The sequence below is a fragment of the Pygocentrus nattereri genome, chromosome 5, assembly GCF_015220715.1.
Source record: "Pygocentrus nattereri isolate fPygNat1 chromosome 5, fPygNat1.pri, whole genome shotgun sequence".
Classification (NCBI taxonomy): domain Eukaryota; kingdom Metazoa; phylum Chordata; class Actinopteri; order Characiformes; family Serrasalmidae; genus Pygocentrus; species Pygocentrus nattereri.
The window spans coordinates 35503258-35519802 of record NC_051215.1 but is presented as its reverse complement, the minus strand read 5'-3'; the positions used below and the strand labels follow the sequence as shown (position 1 = coordinate 35519802).

At 40.8% G+C, this 16545-nt stretch overlaps 1 protein-coding gene across 1 annotated transcript; it reads left to right on the top strand.

Moving 5' to 3' along the window:
- Nucleotides 1-307: 307 nt before the first annotated feature.
- si:ch73-49p17.1 (protein LBH) lies at nt 308-14610 on the top strand. The gene is made up of 4 exons (XM_017724837.2): nt 308-623; nt 8106-8195; nt 8350-8548; nt 12407-14610. The coding sequence occupies exons 2-4, from the start codon at nt 8109-8111 to the stop codon at nt 12430-12432; spliced, it is 312 nt and encodes a 103-aa protein (XP_017580326.1). The 5' UTR covers nt 308-623; nt 8106-8108; the 3' UTR covers nt 12433-14610.
- Nucleotides 14611-16545: the final 1935 nt, after the last annotated feature.

The window sequence follows — 16545 nt, the reverse complement described above, 5'->3', positions numbered from 1 at the left end:
GTAAATAACAAAACTGCCAGTAGAGGGCAACAATGTTACACTTAGAAATTCAGGGGAGCTATGTATCTTCATAGTAGTTCAGTAGTCCAGAATCACAATGTAAAATCTCTGTCATATTTTATTCATAATACCATTTTCATATCCATCTCATTCATTACTTCTTGTTCACAAATGTTGCACACTCTTTTGATCTGTTGTATGGCTCCTTAAAGCAGCTTTGTGCATGTAGTAAAGAGACAGAGAGAGAGGGAGAGATAGAGAGAGAGAGAGAGAGAGAGAGAGAGAGAGAGAGAGAGAGAGACAGAGACAGTGACAGAGACAGAGACAGAGACAGAGACAGAGAGAGACTGAGGTGAGAGAGACAGAGACTGAGAGAGAGTGAGTTTTGTCGACCGGCAATCTGAAAATGGGATAAGACTCGACAGCTCATTTTACTGGTGCGTGGGTTCTAAAGAAGCATCTTGTAGTTGCACCTCTTAGACCAACAGCTTACAGACCCTCTAACAGTACTTCAAGTTAGAGCTTTTCAGCACAAACCAGAAAAGATTTAGTGTGAGTGCATCCTGCTGAGAAAAAGAACCAAGAACCTCCAGTGGACTAGACTACTTTACCAGGAGGGAAAGGTAAGCATTCACAAACTCCATATAGTTGAATATATTACCTTTTCTCTCGTTCTTGTTGCCACTTTTAAATATACATTTTGGCTGCAGTTTATGAAAATGACAAGAATCAATTTATTTTGATACAAATGTGTTTGAGAAATAAAGTGAGAGAGTGTAGTAGGGTAGTTTATACAAAACAGATCTGGTTGTGCTTTGATACTCTGCATGTGTGTTGAGGTGTATGTGTGTGTGTACTGTTTGATAGCTGATATGTTAAAATTGCAGCTTCATCCTCCACTCATAGTTAACCTCGAAAACCTTTAATGTATGCATCCTATTTTATCAAAAATAAGCACACTGAATAAGTGGTATTTCTTATAATGAGCAGCTCTGCTTTGATTAACCTAATGCAACCTGGGAAATGAGCCTAAAGCGTATTTGTTAACCACTGCTGACAATCAAAGTCAAAGAAACTCCACAACAGAATCATGGAAAGTCCCAGTTTTTCCATTTGCACTTCATCTGCATGGTGTTATCATTGTATGCGATAAAATGTTCTCTGGAGCAGATCTGTGTTAAAAAGGCAAGGGAAGCTGTGAGAGACTGTTGGTAGCTTTCTAAGTACTACATAATGTCTCCATAAAACACATGCGAATCTGTGCATTTGGGTGGAAATGCCCCACTCATACAGGCACCAAGCTTTGATCACTGGTTTCCTAGCAACGCTCAGAAGAGCTGCCCCTCCTCCTTCCATCCACTCTCACTCACTCTGCATGTTATTACACATTTAATGACTGAAAATATGGTGTAACATCACTGGAAAACTTCTGAGGGGATCCAGAGGTCAGTAATATAAAGAGGTTTATTTACAGTTCAAGAGTCTGCATCATGGGAGCCTGAAGAAAAAAAAATGACACACAACACAGCCTATATCTGCTTTCAGGAAAATCCAACTGGCACCAAGAATAAAGCCACTTAAATTTATATGTTTTGAACAGCTGCTGATGTTTTCTATTGGTTTGAGCTTGAGTCATCTGGCCTTTGCAAATGTTCTGCTGCAACCAGTTGGGATTATTATCAGTTGCCAGTTGAAATGAACCAGCTGGAACTATTAGAATTGTACATGTGGTTTCTACTGGAATTTCCAATGCTCATCTAACACAAAACTTTCTCCTCTTTATATCGTAACCTCACGCTAAAAACAAAATAATCTACACATATACAAAGTACTGAGGCAATGGAGAAATGGAAAGTAAGTACACACAGGGCTTGAAATAATAAAATGTTGAAATAATAACATGTAGTATGGCATAATATAGCAATATAATTGATTTGATTCACTATCACTTATATAACTGGATGTCTCTAATCTAAGACATCTCATTACTCTTGTCTAAACTTGTTAAGACCTGTGGCAGCATATTCCAGACTTTATTCAAATACAAATGTAAACATTCAAATGCAAAATTGAAAATGCTAATTCAACTGTGTATTTCCAATTGTATTTCCAATGTGAGTGTGCGGTATTTGAAATGTAATTAAAATTCCAATGCAATATGTGTATTTGCATTTCTGGGTATAATGGCTGCTAAAGTTAATATGGAAAAGAAAAGTTTTCAGTTAAATTTTCATTGCATTAATTGTATTTCCACATCGTGGTGCTTCAGCTCTGCCACAATGAAACAAACAGAAATGCAATTGCATTTTCACTGTCAATGAGGCTTACTGTCAATCAAATGCTGTGAGTGGGATTTGGGGAGGGTCTTCTTAGTGTGGGATGTGTTTTAAGAGGAAGTAATGCATCTAAACATTGGCATTACTAAAACAGAGTTAGATGCTTGTTTACATTACGGAACTAGCAATAGTAACCATTGCTAGTGACATTTTAACTTGCCAGCCAGGCCGTGGATAATTATATACAAAGTGATTCCCTGTTGTTTTGTGTGGATGAGATTGTGGACCGACTAGGAGAGTTTGTGGCTGCAAAGTATCAATGTTAGTGACGTAGTGAGCGACTTCAGGCAGAGGCTAATAGGATTGTTGGAGGACCCAGACGGCCAATGATGGATATTCTTATTAAGAAGGTGCAGGGCCACTGTGGGTTCAGTGCAGTGTTTCCCAACCTTGCTCCTGAAGAAACTTAACAATAAGATGATTTTGGAAAGCTCATTAACAGGCCTTGACTACTTTTTTATGTGCATGTTAAAGCAAGAAAAGCACTAAGATCAGAGCAGAGTTTCTCCAAAAGTTGTGCAAACCTCCAGCCACAGTTTCACTAACATTGGTGTTTGTGCAGGCACCTGCTCTGCTAGTCGCTCAAGAATCGCTTCCACACAAAATAACAGCTCACTAACGACCGCTGACTACTTATAACAGGTATGTTACAGCAGGGAAAGCATTAAAATGTGCAGTGCAATGTTCCTCAGACAGTTCAGCGAGCCTCTGTCTGAAGTCGGTCACGATATCAGTAACATTAGTGTTTATGCAGTCACAAGCTTTGATAGTTGGTCAGGAATCTGCTCCACATGAAACAACAAGAAAGCACTTTTGACAGAATTATCCTCGGCCTAGTTAACGAGTGTTAAAATGTCACTAGTAGCATTTGCTATTGCTAGGTCCATATTGTAAACAGTCGTCTAGGTCTGTTTCAGTCAATTTTAGACTTGTCACTTCCTCTTAAAACATGCCCCACACTAAAAAGTCTCTCCCGACATCCTACCTTAAGTGTTTGATTGACAGGAAGCCTTGTTGACGGTTGAAAATGTAATTGCAAACAGGATTGCAACTGCATTTTTTCACTTTGGCAGAGCTGAGACTCCACAATGAGGAAATGCAATTGGAAATGGGTGATTGTTTTTCTTTTTTTAATACATTATATTTTCAAAAGTATTCAGTCACCCATCCAAATCATTGAATTCAGGTGTTCCAATCACTTCACACACCACAGGTATATAAAACCAAGCACCTAGGACTGCAGACTGCTTCTACAAACATTTGTGAAAGAATGGGTCACTCTCAGATGCTCAGTAAATTCCAGCGTGATAGGATAGCACCTGTGCAGCAAGTCCAATCGTGAAATTTTCTCGCTACTAAATATTCCACAGTTAACTGTCAGTGGTATTATAACAAAGTGGAAGTGATTGGGAATGACAGCAACTCAGCCACGAAGTGGTTGGCCATGTAAAATAACAAAGCGGGGTGAAATGCATAGTGTACAGAGGTCACCAACTTTCTGCAGAGTCAGTTACTACAGATCTCCAAACTTCATGTGGCCTTCAGATTAGCTCAAGAATAGCGTAGAGAGCTTCTTGGAATGGGTTTCCATGGACGAGCAGCTGCATCCGAGCCTTACTTCACTAAGTGCAATGCAAAGCGTTGAATGCAGTGGTGTAAAGCACCACCACTGGACTCTAGAGCAGTGGAGACGTGTTCTCTGGACTGACAAATCACGGTTCTCTGTCTGGCAATCCGATGTCAGGAGAACAGTAATTGTCTGCATTGTGCCAAGTGTAAAGTTTGGTGGAGGGGGGATTATGGTGTGGGGTTGTTTTTCAGGAGTTCGGCTCGCCCCTTAGTTCCAGTGGAAGGAACTCTTAATGTTTCAGCAAACGAGGAGATTTTGGACAAATTTATGCTCCTAACTTTGTGGTTTGGGGATGGTCTCTTCCTGTTCCAACATAACTGTGCACCAGTGCACAAAGCAAGGTCCATAAAGGCATGGATGAGCAAGTTTGGTGTGGAATAACTTGACTGACCTGTACAGAGTCCTGACCTCAACCCGATAGAACAGCTTTGGGATGAATTAGCGCGGAGACTGCGAGCCAGGCCAATTAGCGTGGAGACAGCTAGATAAACATACCTGCTAAAGTCAGGGGACAGCCAGCTTTATACACCAAGTGCCCTATACTGCGTAAGTCAGCTGACATTGCAAATAAATTAATAGAGTAATTAATACAGCTTTGCATATATAATAAATTTAACATTACGCTAACTTACAAATGAGTTTTGCTGGATATTCAAATTACCCCTTTACAAAAAAACAGGTATGTAATCATGAGAATGAAGCTTAGGATACGAAGTTATGAAATGGTATGGCCCACTATGGGGGTGTTCAAAACTGTATTAAACATATTTCTGACAAGACAGTGGAAACATATTTCAATATTTACTATTAAAGCGATTCACTACGCATAGAGCTTACTCCTGAGTGAATTCTCTCAGCTTTGTGTCTTTGCCTCCCTTACGAGAGTTTTAATGAGGGGGCGAATTCCCCTGCCCCTTTGTAATTCGCACCCTGAGCGAATGAGAGTAGCTCCATATCATAAGAGTATATGAGTGACAGTGAGGCCTGTTTAAAAGGGTACTATTTCACCAGTCTTCTTTTTGCATACTAGCTAGCCATATGTGGCCAAGGCTGTAGTCTTGATTTTCAAGTTAAATTGCTGTCTCACCCTGCAGCAAAAGTCAGAGAGAGAGAGAGAGAGAGAGAGTCCTGTAAAAAATACATAAATAAAAAAACTGGTGGAACTGGAATAAAAGGAATAAGAAAAAGTCATTCTTATTTTCAACTTTGAATAGTCTTATAAAAGACCTGTCACATAAGAACTACTGTGTTTTATCAGGAATATCTCAATGGCTATATGCTATTGAAATGGTGGAGGTCAACAATTAAACGTTATTTGGATCAGTAGTGTCTACACTATTACCTTCTTTTATTTTCATTTTCTTGCAATTAAATTCATTTACATTTACATTTATATCATTTAGCAGACGCTCTTTTCCAGAGCGACTTACAAAAGTGCTTGTCATTACTTCAGAATATCTCATGTTAATAAAGGTCGACATAATTTTAAAGAGCTTTGCTCTAAATTGCTACCTGAAGTTATCTATGCATTGAGACCTAAAACAAATACAACAAGTAGAAAAATACCTACAACTCAACACAGAGTCTACACAACACTAAACCTGCTGAAAAAAAGTTTGTAATAAAATACAGTGAACAAAAAGAGGTGAAGATCTTTAATAGACAGTGTTAGTGATTAGATAAGTGTAGTGTAAAGAGATGGGTCTTCAGACGTCGTTTAAAGACAGCAAGTGATTCTGCTGTTCGGACACTTAGGGGAAGTTCATTCCACCACCTTGGTGCCAGGACAGAGAACAGTCTGGAGGCATGTTTTCCTTGTGATCTGCAAGATGGTGGGTCAAGTCGAGTCGTACTTGAAGCACGAAGGTCTCTGGGTACGGATCTAGCTTTCACCATTGATCTCAAGTAGGAAGGAGCTGGACCATTTTTGGCTTTGTAGGCCAACATCAGGGTTTTATGTCTGATGCGAGCTGCTACAGGAAGCCAATGAAGGGAACGCAGCAGTGGAGTGACATGGCTGAATTTAGGGAGGTTGAAGACAAGTCGAGCTGCAGCATTCTGGATCAGTTGCAGGGGCCTGATGGTACGCATTGGAAGACCAGCCAGAAGGGAGTTACAGTAATCTAGTCTAGAAATGACTAAAGACTGAACGAGTACCTGTGTGGCCTCTCTAGAGAGAAAAGGTCGAATTCTCCGGATGTTGTAAAGGAGAAATCTGCATGACCGAGTCAGGTTAGCAACATGAGCCATGAAAGAGAGCTGGTCATCTACAACTACCCCAAGACTACGAGCTTCTGTAGATGGAGTAATCAGGGTGTTCTCAAAGGGAATTGAGAGATCACACCGAATACCAGAAGATCCCGGGATGTAAAGCATCTCCGTCTTGCTTGGGTTCAGCTTGAGGTGGTGGGTTGTCATCCACGATGCAACGTCTGCCAGATACGCTGCGATCCGAGTCGAGACCTGTGTGTCATTAGGAGGAAAAGAAAGGATGAGTTGTGTGTCATCAGCATAGCAGTGATATGAAAAGCCTTGAGAAGAAATAACATGTCCGAGTGAGCGGGTATAGAGAGAAAATAGGAGAGGACCCAGAACTGAACCTTGAGGAACACCAGTGGAGAGGTTGCATGGAGTGGATGTTGAGCCCCTCCATGTTACCTGGTAGGAGCGCCCCTCTAGGTAGGACTCAAACCACTTCCATGCTGTTCCTGAAATGCCAAGGCCAGAAAGGATAGACAGAAGAATCTTGTGATTGACAGTGTCAAAGGCTGCAGAGAGGTCGAGAAGAATCAGAACTGATGACAGTCCAGCTGACCTTGCTGCATGGAGTTTCTCTGAAACTGCGATGAGTGCAGTTTCAGTAGAGTGGGCTGGTTTGAACCCGGATTGGTTGGGGTCCTGTAGCTGGTTTTCAGAGAGAAAGACAGATAGTTGGTTGTAAACAGCACGTTCGAGAATTTTAGAAAGGAAGGAAAGGAGAGATACCGGTCGGTAATTGTTTAGGATGGGGACCACCCTAGCTGCCTTGAAAGAAGATGGAACCATTCCAGATGACAGGGAGCTGTTGATGATGGAGGAAATGAAGGGAAGAAGTTCATAAGAGATAGACTGGAGCAGTGTAGATGGGATGGGATCCAGAGGACAGGTTGTAGGGTTACAAGATGTTAGTAGTTGATGTACTTCCTCATTTGAAAGAGAAGAAAAGCAGGTAAGAGTTTTAGGAGAGAGTGAGTGGTGGCATACAGTGGTTGGAGTCAGAGAAAAGGAGTCACAGATCTTATTTACCTTTTCTTATCCTAACTGCTGAGCTGATTAGAGCTAGAGCAGAGACAACACACAAAATAACTGAACTAGCAAAGTCTAGCCAAAGTTTTAAAATACTTAAGCCTACCTTAAAAGACAGAGAGTTCTTTGAAATTAAGACAGCACACTGATTAAATTCAGGGACTACAGCTGATTATAAGGACTAGCTTACTGGACCCGCCTCCAAAGTAATTGTCTATTTGGTTTCACCCAATTCACACTATCCTAACTGCTGAGCTGATTAGAGCTAGAGCAGAGACAACACACAAAATAACTGAACTAGCAAAGTCTAGTCAAAGTTCTAAAATACTTAAGCCTACCTTAAAAGACAGAGAGTTCTTTGAAATTAAGACAGCACACAGCACACAGCACACAAATTCACTCTAGTAGCACCACATAAGCCATTATGGGGTTATAATTTTATTGAAGTCCTTCATCATGGCTTCTGTGTTAGTTCTTGCAGTTGTGAAACACAGAATACATTTAACCCATTCCTTTAGCTTTACAGAAAATCATTGAACCCTCTTGGGGACAATGGGGAATAGGGGAAACGGTTTGAAATGGGTAGGAACAGAAGATAATGAAAACATGTGAGATACTCCGGTACCAAGGACTGAAACTGTCTAAGCTAGAAAAAAAACTGAAAATGTGAGTCAGCCTTTAAGTAATAATGAAGGTTGAGCTGCATCAAATTAATTTTCTAGTTTGATTGGTTGTTTCCATAATTTTATTCTTTGTGAGATTTGTGAATGTGCTTCTTTATTCTTTGTGAGATTTGTGAATGTGCTTCTTTATTCTTTGTGAGATTTGTGAATGTGTACTTTAATTCTCTGCAGAGAATGACAGAGGTTATAAACACACCAGAACAAACAAGAGGTGACCTTGCTGTAGGAGGAGCTTCTGGAGAGGAAGGCATCTCCTTCCAGGTCAGTGCTGCTATCAGCCAGTCTGCTCAATTGCTTTTATCTGTGCAATAGAATATTGATTTGTTTCTTCAAAAAGGAAAGATTTTGCTGCTAAATCCAATCACAAATGTGTGTAAAAGCTGTGACATTGACTGGGTCAGGCTTCTGTGTCCAGATCGTCCCAGATGTGCAGGAGCGGCACCCAAAGTTGTCCAAGCGTTTGCCCTCCATTGTGGTAGAGCCCTCAGAGGGAGAGGTGGAGAGTGGAGAACTGCGGTGGCCTCCAGATGACCATACACATACACGCTGCCCAAGAGACATCACCCATGACCCTGCTGCCCAAACCCAGATGACAAATGAATGTGAAAATACAGGTGTGGAAATAACAATTGGGGATATTTGCCATGTGTCTTGATGCTTAGTGCTCTATGGGCAAGGCAAGGCAAAGCAGGCTTAGTTATATAGCAATTTATAAAGGCAATTGAAAAGGAAAGTAAGGACATGGTGCTAAAGTGTTAAAAAATAAACAGAAGCTAAAAAGAAAATGAACAAAAATAAGTAAAAATACAGTATATCCAGAGTAATAAAACAATGCTAAAAAATAAAGGATTACAAGAATAATTTAGAGCTCAATTATGAATGCACAGAGAAATGTTTTTAACCTGGATTTAACAGTCACTAGATTTGAGGCACTTCCTGCAGTTGGTTACAGTCATATGTAGCATAACAGCTAAATGCAGCTTCGTTGTCACGATTGGCCCCTCCCAGTCTCCTCATGTGCTTTTGTTTACCCTTTAGTCCTGTCATGTGCTTTTGTTTTGATTTCTTCCCAGTCCAGCCCCCTTGTTCTGTGACTGTGCCCCTGATCGTTCCCACCTGTGTTTTCCACCTGTGTCCAGTTATCCCTCGTTATCCCTGTTTGTATTTAAGCCCTGCATTTGCCCCTAGTTTTCATTGGTCTTTGTTTGAGATGTTATATGTTAGATGTTTGATGTTCTGAGTGTTTGTTGGTGTTGTTTGATTCAGTGTTTCTTTCATCATGTCTGAACTCCAATCTCTCTGTGTTGGCTTTTTGAACCTGGACTGTCATGACCATGACCCTGGATTTGCCCGAAAAAAAAACTTGCTTATCTCCTCATATGTGTCTGCGTCCTCGCTCTTCGCAACATAAAGACCAACCACCAAAGGACGCAGTGAGAAAGCAAGACTCTGGTATGTGGTTGTTCCGTTGGGATGAAACTTCGGCTGTTTCTAAGCAGCCTGAGTTAGATATGTCCCAACACCACTAAGCCGGAGACAGCAAATCCCCTGGCACTGAGGGTACACAAGCGCCTTGTCTGTCCCGTAGAAAACCGAAGGACCATCCTGTCTTTGGTTTGGACGACAAGAGCTCAGGTAAGCACCTTGTGTCTGCCCGTCTTGAGCCCTGCTGCAGGGAGGAGCGACCTACAGTGCAAGATGAGGCTAGATGGAAGGAACCTGCAGATAACCCTTACCGTGGTACTCGGTGCATTCTCAAGTGCCACAGCGAGCTTTCCATAACTCGACTGAGCCTTGGGAGCGGCCAAGATGGTCCTGTGTCTGTGTGTTCCTCCAGGTTGGGACAGCTGTCCCCAGCCCAAGTTCCTGATCCCGTGGCTGCACCCCGCGGCAAGCCTGATCCCGTGGCCACATCTGCCAGTCGCCACACCTCCGGACCCGCCGCCAGTCACCGCAGGCCCGACGGCCGTCGCTGAAGACGTTGTTGCGGGCTCACCTGCCTCCATGGACGTCGTCGCGGGCTCGCCTGCTTCCATAGTTGCAGTTCCTTTGTTCCCACCAGTTCCGCACTTGCCTGTGTCTGTGGCTCTCCGAGGGTCTCCTGTTCATCCTGTCTGCTTGTGTCTGCTGTTCCCTGTGGGCCTTCTGTTCCTCCTGTGTCTGTTGCTTCCTGTGGGCCTCCTGTTTCTCCTGTGTCTGTTTCTGTGTCTCCTGTTTTTTCTGTTCCTTCGTTTTTGCCCTCCTCTGTTCCTGGTATTGTCTTGTTCCCTTCTGTGCCCGTTCCCATTCCTGTCGTGGTTCCTGTTCCTGTCTCTCCTTCTGTTTCTGTCCTGGTTTCTGTCTGTGTCTGTTTCAGTGCCTGTGTCAGTTTTGGTCCCTGTTCCCCCTGTCTTTTGTGTGGTCTGTTACGTTCATGTTTCCCTCATCCTGTTGTGCCACCAGTTGTCTCTTGTTCAGTGTCGTTTTGTCTCCTCATCCTCCCTCCATGTTTTGTCCTCATTCTGTTCATGTTTCGTCTATTCCGGTGTTTGGTGCTGTCTCGTCTGTTTCTGCTCTTGTTTCTTTGTCTATGCACTCTGTTCCTCATGTTTGGCTTCTGTGCCCATTCATATTGCTGCTCCTATTGTCCTGTGTTCTGTTCCTGTTTCACGTTCTGAGCCTGCTTCTGTTTCCGTTTCTGCTCCTGCTTCTGTCCCTGTTTCACATTCTGTGCCTGTTCCGGCTTGTTCCTGTGCCTGTGCCTTCTGATCCTTTTCCGTGTCCTGTCTGCCCTGTTTCCTGTGTCTGTTCTGTCCTTGTTTAGTTCTGTCCGTTTTTGGGTCCTTGGTGTCAGTTTTGGTTTTTTGTTTTGGCACGCTTCAGTGATGGGGGGATCACCTCCCAGTCTCCTCATGTGCTTTTGTTTACCTTTTAGTCCTGTCAAGTGCTTTTGTTTTGATTTCTTCCCAGTCCAGCCCCCTTGTTTTGTGACTCCGCCCCTGATTGTTCCCACAATGGATTGTGTTTTCCACCTGCATCCAGTTATCCCTGTTTGTATTTAAGCCCTATGTTCTGTTTGTTTGTTGGTGTTTGATTCAGTGTTTCTTTCATCATGTCTGAATCCCAATCTCTCTGTATTGCCTTTTTATACCTGGACTGTCATGACCATGACCCTGGATTTGCCCAAAAATAAAACTCTATCTCCGCATATGCATCCGCCTCCTCGCTCCTTGTTACATTCGCCCTGTTTAGTTTGGACTCTAGGCTCTACTAGCTAACCTGTGTTCAAGAATCTAAGAGAGCTTATTGGTTTATATTCTTTAATCACATTTCAGAATTGTATTCTGGACCTAAACCGTTCAGTGATTTATAGACTAGAAGCAGCTATTCTGCAGTTAACCAGAACCCAGTGTAAAGATGTTAGAACTGGAGTAACATGCTCTGTTCTCTTGGTCCTGGTTAGAAATCTTGCAGTAGCATTCTGAATGAGCTATAGCTGTTTAAAGGCCTGTTTTGATGGGTCCAATTAAGAGACTGGAGTCCAGCTTCATTTTTGGATTTCTCCAGGTCTTGTTGGGACACAGCTTGATCCCATTTCTTCTTTTTAACCTTACACCTTGTTTTTGAGTGTCACCCTAAACCCCTTGGAACTGGGTTACAAGGGGTAGTAGATGAAATCTCACCTTACGCAATGGGACAACCTTCAAACAAACAAAAAAAAACATTTCTTCATTAACAGGCTACTATAGCTGCTCTATAGGCGACCCGGTCTGTCGTCCGCGATAGCAGAGAAGGGAGAAGTTCAGCAACCTCGTTGATGGGCTTTAGTTACATTTAGGGAATTATACGCTTTCAAAGAGGGGAGCAGCAGTGACATTCTGGTGTTTTCAGGTGTCAGAACTGCTGAACTATTTAAGGTGGAACAGGAAAGTTAGCTAGCTATAGTGAGACATAGCATACTATTAGCAATTGTTTGTGCTTGTTATGAATAAAACAAAAATAATGCATTGAAATGACATTCAACTAAGATAATAACAGAGAAAATACTAATATTTGTGGGTTTAGGGCTAGATGTGAACATGCAAAAAAGAGGGCTAAGGGCTAAGTGGTAGGGGCAAGGCATGAAATGGGATTGGGCCCAAATGTTTGGCTTTTTGTTAGGATGATAGAAGGTTCTTTTGGTAATTGCTTTGACATGGCTAGTGAAGGTGAGATCTGAGTCTATTGTAACACTAAGATTGCGGATTCACACGTTTGTTACAGTTCTGGATTCAAGGTATGCCTCTAATTGTTTTTAAGTGTCTTCTCTATAGTTGGTAATAAGCATAAGTAACGGAATAAGCATCAGACTAAGCTGAGGCTCATTAGGTCAGTCTCTCTAGTTCAGTCCTCTCAATTGCCAATCTTCTTAAATTATGGTTTTGTCAATGAATTATGTGTGCTTCCTTGTGTATGTGATATGAATTATAATTAATCTTACTGTTTTCTCACAGAAAACGTCCAGGAGCAGGGTGACTGAAGCAACACGAGTACATCTGATGCAGCCGAGCATTTCTGAAATACAGTGTAATCTTTCATTATCACAAGCCTCCGTTTTCAAATCTCTCTTTCTTTCAGTCACATACAAATATATACAGATAAAGGAAAGGCCCTTAAGTGCCAGATATTTTAGCTTACATAATAGCTTTATTCATAATTAATTCCTACATACATATATAGTGACACAGTTGCAAAAACATGTATATTGCAAATATTAGCATCACATAAACATGTAGTTGTTCCAAAATATTCAGTGCTGTAATATAATATTTTTGCTTTGAAGAACCCCTGAAGATTCCACAGCATGCACTCTGTAATCAGATGAGTGTTTGGGCTCTACACCATAGTGACTACTATGAGCATCATCTCCATGTGAACATTATTTATCACGCAAGCACAACTGAAAACTTTATGTAAGGAGACTTCATGCTCTCTCAATAACATCTGGCAGGGATTCTTAGATACTGACTGCCTTGAAACTTCAATGAAGCTCACCTGTCAATCATTCTTGGTGGATATGTTAGTCAAACCCAAGTCTCCGTTTCAAAAGTCTGTCTGCACTGCTGGGTACTCTTCACATATACACACTGTAGTGAGACACTTTATATTCCACATTTAAAGCAGCAAACATTACCAAAAATAATATATTTAATGATCAGATTTGACTTGTTTGATTTTAACAAGTGAAAAAAAAGCACAGTATGTACCAATAATTCAGAATCCCAAAAGCAAATTATTAATGTGCCACTTAAATTCATCCAGGAAATCTGATGCATGTACACAATACCTTCATCTGACCACAGCATAAAAATGAAGAAAATGCATGCACCATTTTACAAGGACAATATGCGTAAATGTATGTCCTGTAACAATGTATTTCATATATAGAGTTTTCATATTGGTGCTGATCATGATTGTCATATAAATTCTGTCTACACTTCAAGGTAAAACACATAGGGTCCTATTTTCTTGATCATAGTTCAAGCACAAAAATAAGCCACTTCTTGTGGATGTTCGCAAGTGTGAGCTCTCAAGAACAGACGAATTATGCCTGCTAATTCCTTGTTGCTGAGTCTGGTATTTTAAAGCAATAATCCTATTGAAAACAGTTTATCAGTTATATATATAGTTAGTATTTGGGTAAGGTTGCATATTTATATTGAAGTGGTTTGACAAATATAAAAGTTAAAAATAGAAAATTATAAATAAACAAAAAAGAAGCAAAATTTTGGACTAAAGTGGGTGCAAAAATAGCACTGTTCGGCAGATTTGAATACCATGCGCCCTGTTGCGTTACTCTACTGATATCAGCACAGGCTGTTCATTACATAAACAGCAACTGGGAGCAAACAGGAAAAAAAATTCTTGTGAGAATTAAAATTTAAAAAAATAAAAAAGTTTGCTGTTTCAGTTTTGTGGAATCTATTGTCAGATGTTTATATGGTATAATGAAGTACAATTATAAGCATTCCATATGTGTGTTAACTTTTTATTGACAAATACATCCAGATTAAGCAAAGACTTAATAAAAGACTTCAAGTGTTGACCCTGGGCATGCTGGATATCAGCTTCTGGGCAAAATCTTGAATGATGACAACCCATTCTTGCCTAATCAGTGCTTGGAGTTGATCACAGTCTCTGGGTTTTTGTTTGTCCACCCTCTTTTTGAGGATTGACCACAAGTTCTCAATGGGATTGAAATCTGGGGAGTTTCCTGGCCATGGACCCAAAATTTCCATGTTTTGTTCACCAAACCACTTGGTTATCACTTGTGACACGGTGCTCCATCATGCTGGAAAAAGCATTGTTCACCTCCAAATTGCTCCTGTATCGTTGTTTTGATAACATTCCTTATTCAGCTACGAGATCAGGTCACCACCATGGTATGTCACAAGGCAAAAGTGGCTTGGTGAACAAAACATTGAAATTTTGGGAAACTGCTCAGATGCTTGTAATTGTACTTCATTATACCATATAAACATCTGACAAAAGGTTCTAAAAAACTGAGGCAGCAAAATTTGTGAAAACCAAAATTTGTGCCATTCTCAAAACTTTTGGCCACGACTGTAGATTATTAGTGTCCATTGTTTGATCTTGTATGTAAATGCTTTTGACCTGAATAGTGTCAGTACTTTTTAATAAAGTCTCATCTTAGAAATCTGGTGAGTGTGTTTGTGATGTGTTAAAAAAATCTCTTATCATCTTTGTTTTTTTATTGTATAAACTTGTTAAGTTAAATGGTACAAAGGTTAAAACACAAGCCTAACTGAAAGTGTCTTTATTGCATATTAATTAGTATGTTAGTTAATATTTTGTCTGCAAAATGTTTAAACAGGTAAAGATTCATGCTTACTATTAATATAGGTATCCATAGATCATTCTTGAATGCAAGAAAACAAAAAGTTCCATAGTCTGTAATTAAGAAATGAAGGCCAGTATAGATAAGATATATTGAGTGCACACTGCAGGCATCTCTTAGAGATGTGACCAAGACACTTGAGCATTTACAAGAAACTGGCAATCATGTAGACACAGCAAGGTCAGGGAGGCCAAGGGTGAGTTCAGATTCAGAGAACCAGTTCATTACAATCACAAGTCGGTGAAACCAGCTATTAACTGCTCCTAAAATAGAACAGCTAAATGCCACTGGTAGTACAGATGTTCCAACATCAGCTGCTCAGGAGAGATTGCATGAAGTTGGCCAAACTGGAAGAATTGCTACATTTTTTTTTAATGGACATTTGAGGAGAGGGAGTCAGAATTTGAAATATTTTGGTCCCAATTTCATTTCAGTCATTCACTACCATGGTCACCACTGCCAGAGTATTTGCAGTTGCTGAGGATATTCTTACTTTTTTAAATAGTCCCAGACAGTTGGTTCAGACATCCAGACACATTTGTAATGGTGTCTCAGTTTTTTTGTTTGTTTGTTTGTTTTATTCTGCTTTTCTGCCTCATGCTGTCTTGCTTTATTAGTATTGATGCTCACTGTTAAGGAAAACACTTTCTGGGTGAAGAAAAGGGGGAAGACCACAGTGTGTCTGATTAAAACATGTAAAGGATGTAAATATCCACCACAGTTCTTTATTGGCTTGAAGAGGATACAGATTGTTGGTAGCACATATGCAAATTGGATGTATAGGATAAGCATGGGTGGATAGATGAGGTTGGTTAATGGTTGGTTAGTGTAGTGGTTAACACCTCTGCCTTCTATGCTGTAGACTGGGGTTCAATCCCCCACCAGGGCAAGCTGCCTACACTATACCAATAAGAGTCCTTGGGCAAGACTCCTAACACCACCTTGGCCTACCTGTGTAAAATAACAAAATTGGAAGTCGCTCTGGATAAGAGTGTCAGCAAAGTGCCGTAAATGTAAATGAATGAGGAATGGACAGTGGATGGATGGATAGATGGGGAAATGGATGGTTTACATCAATAACACGTCCATTACTAGGATTCTAAACACACCTGCTACAGGAACAGATAGCCTTCAAACACATGTCAGGAAAGAAAGAAATGGTTTCTTGTTCCTGTATAAGACCTAGTCCCTGCTTACTGCTCCAAAGGGCTATGAAGTGCCCATAGCTTGACCTAAGAATTAGTAACAGTTGTAAGCATAGCTGATTGATGCAACAACACACAGCTGGCCAAGAAACAACTGAGGAGCGAATTATTTGATCACTCACGGTCCCCTAATGTGAGATTGCTATGTATAAAAATTCTGTAATTCTTATTTATTTCAGCTACTGCAGATGACATTCTGTACTTTAACTTCATAGTCATTGTTTCATTACAATTCAGTGTGCTAGAGTGCTTGTGCTAAACTGCTAAGATAAAATAACAAACATGTATCACTGTTACTTACAGTCTGCACAATAAGTTCTTTGTATTTGCATGGATTTTAGAAATGAATTATGCTGAAGAACAGTGATTTGTTATGGACATGCATGTCTGCACTTGTTCATTTTAACTCCTCACTGTTTTGCACCATTACATATTTCTTGACTAGTGTTGACAGCTGGGGAAGGGAGAGTTGGAAAAGACAACAAAGAAAAGTGAATCTAAACAAAGGCGCAGGAGAGGAGGAGGAAGA

Bases quoted from the DNA above. Each gene is read 5' to 3' on its own strand.
- si:ch73-49p17.1 (XM_017724837.2), top strand. From the start codon at position 8,109: ATGACAGAGGTTATAAACACACCAGAACAAACAAGAGGTGACCTTGCT. The intron at 8,196-8,349 runs GTCAGTGCTGCT...TTCTGTGTCCAG, and splicing joins AGGAAGGCATCTCCTTCCAG to ATCGTCCCAGATGTGCAGGA. The intron at 8,549-12,406 runs GTGTGGAAATAA...GTTTTCTCACAG, and splicing joins AAATGAATGTGAAAATACAG to AAAACGTCCAGGAGCAGGGT.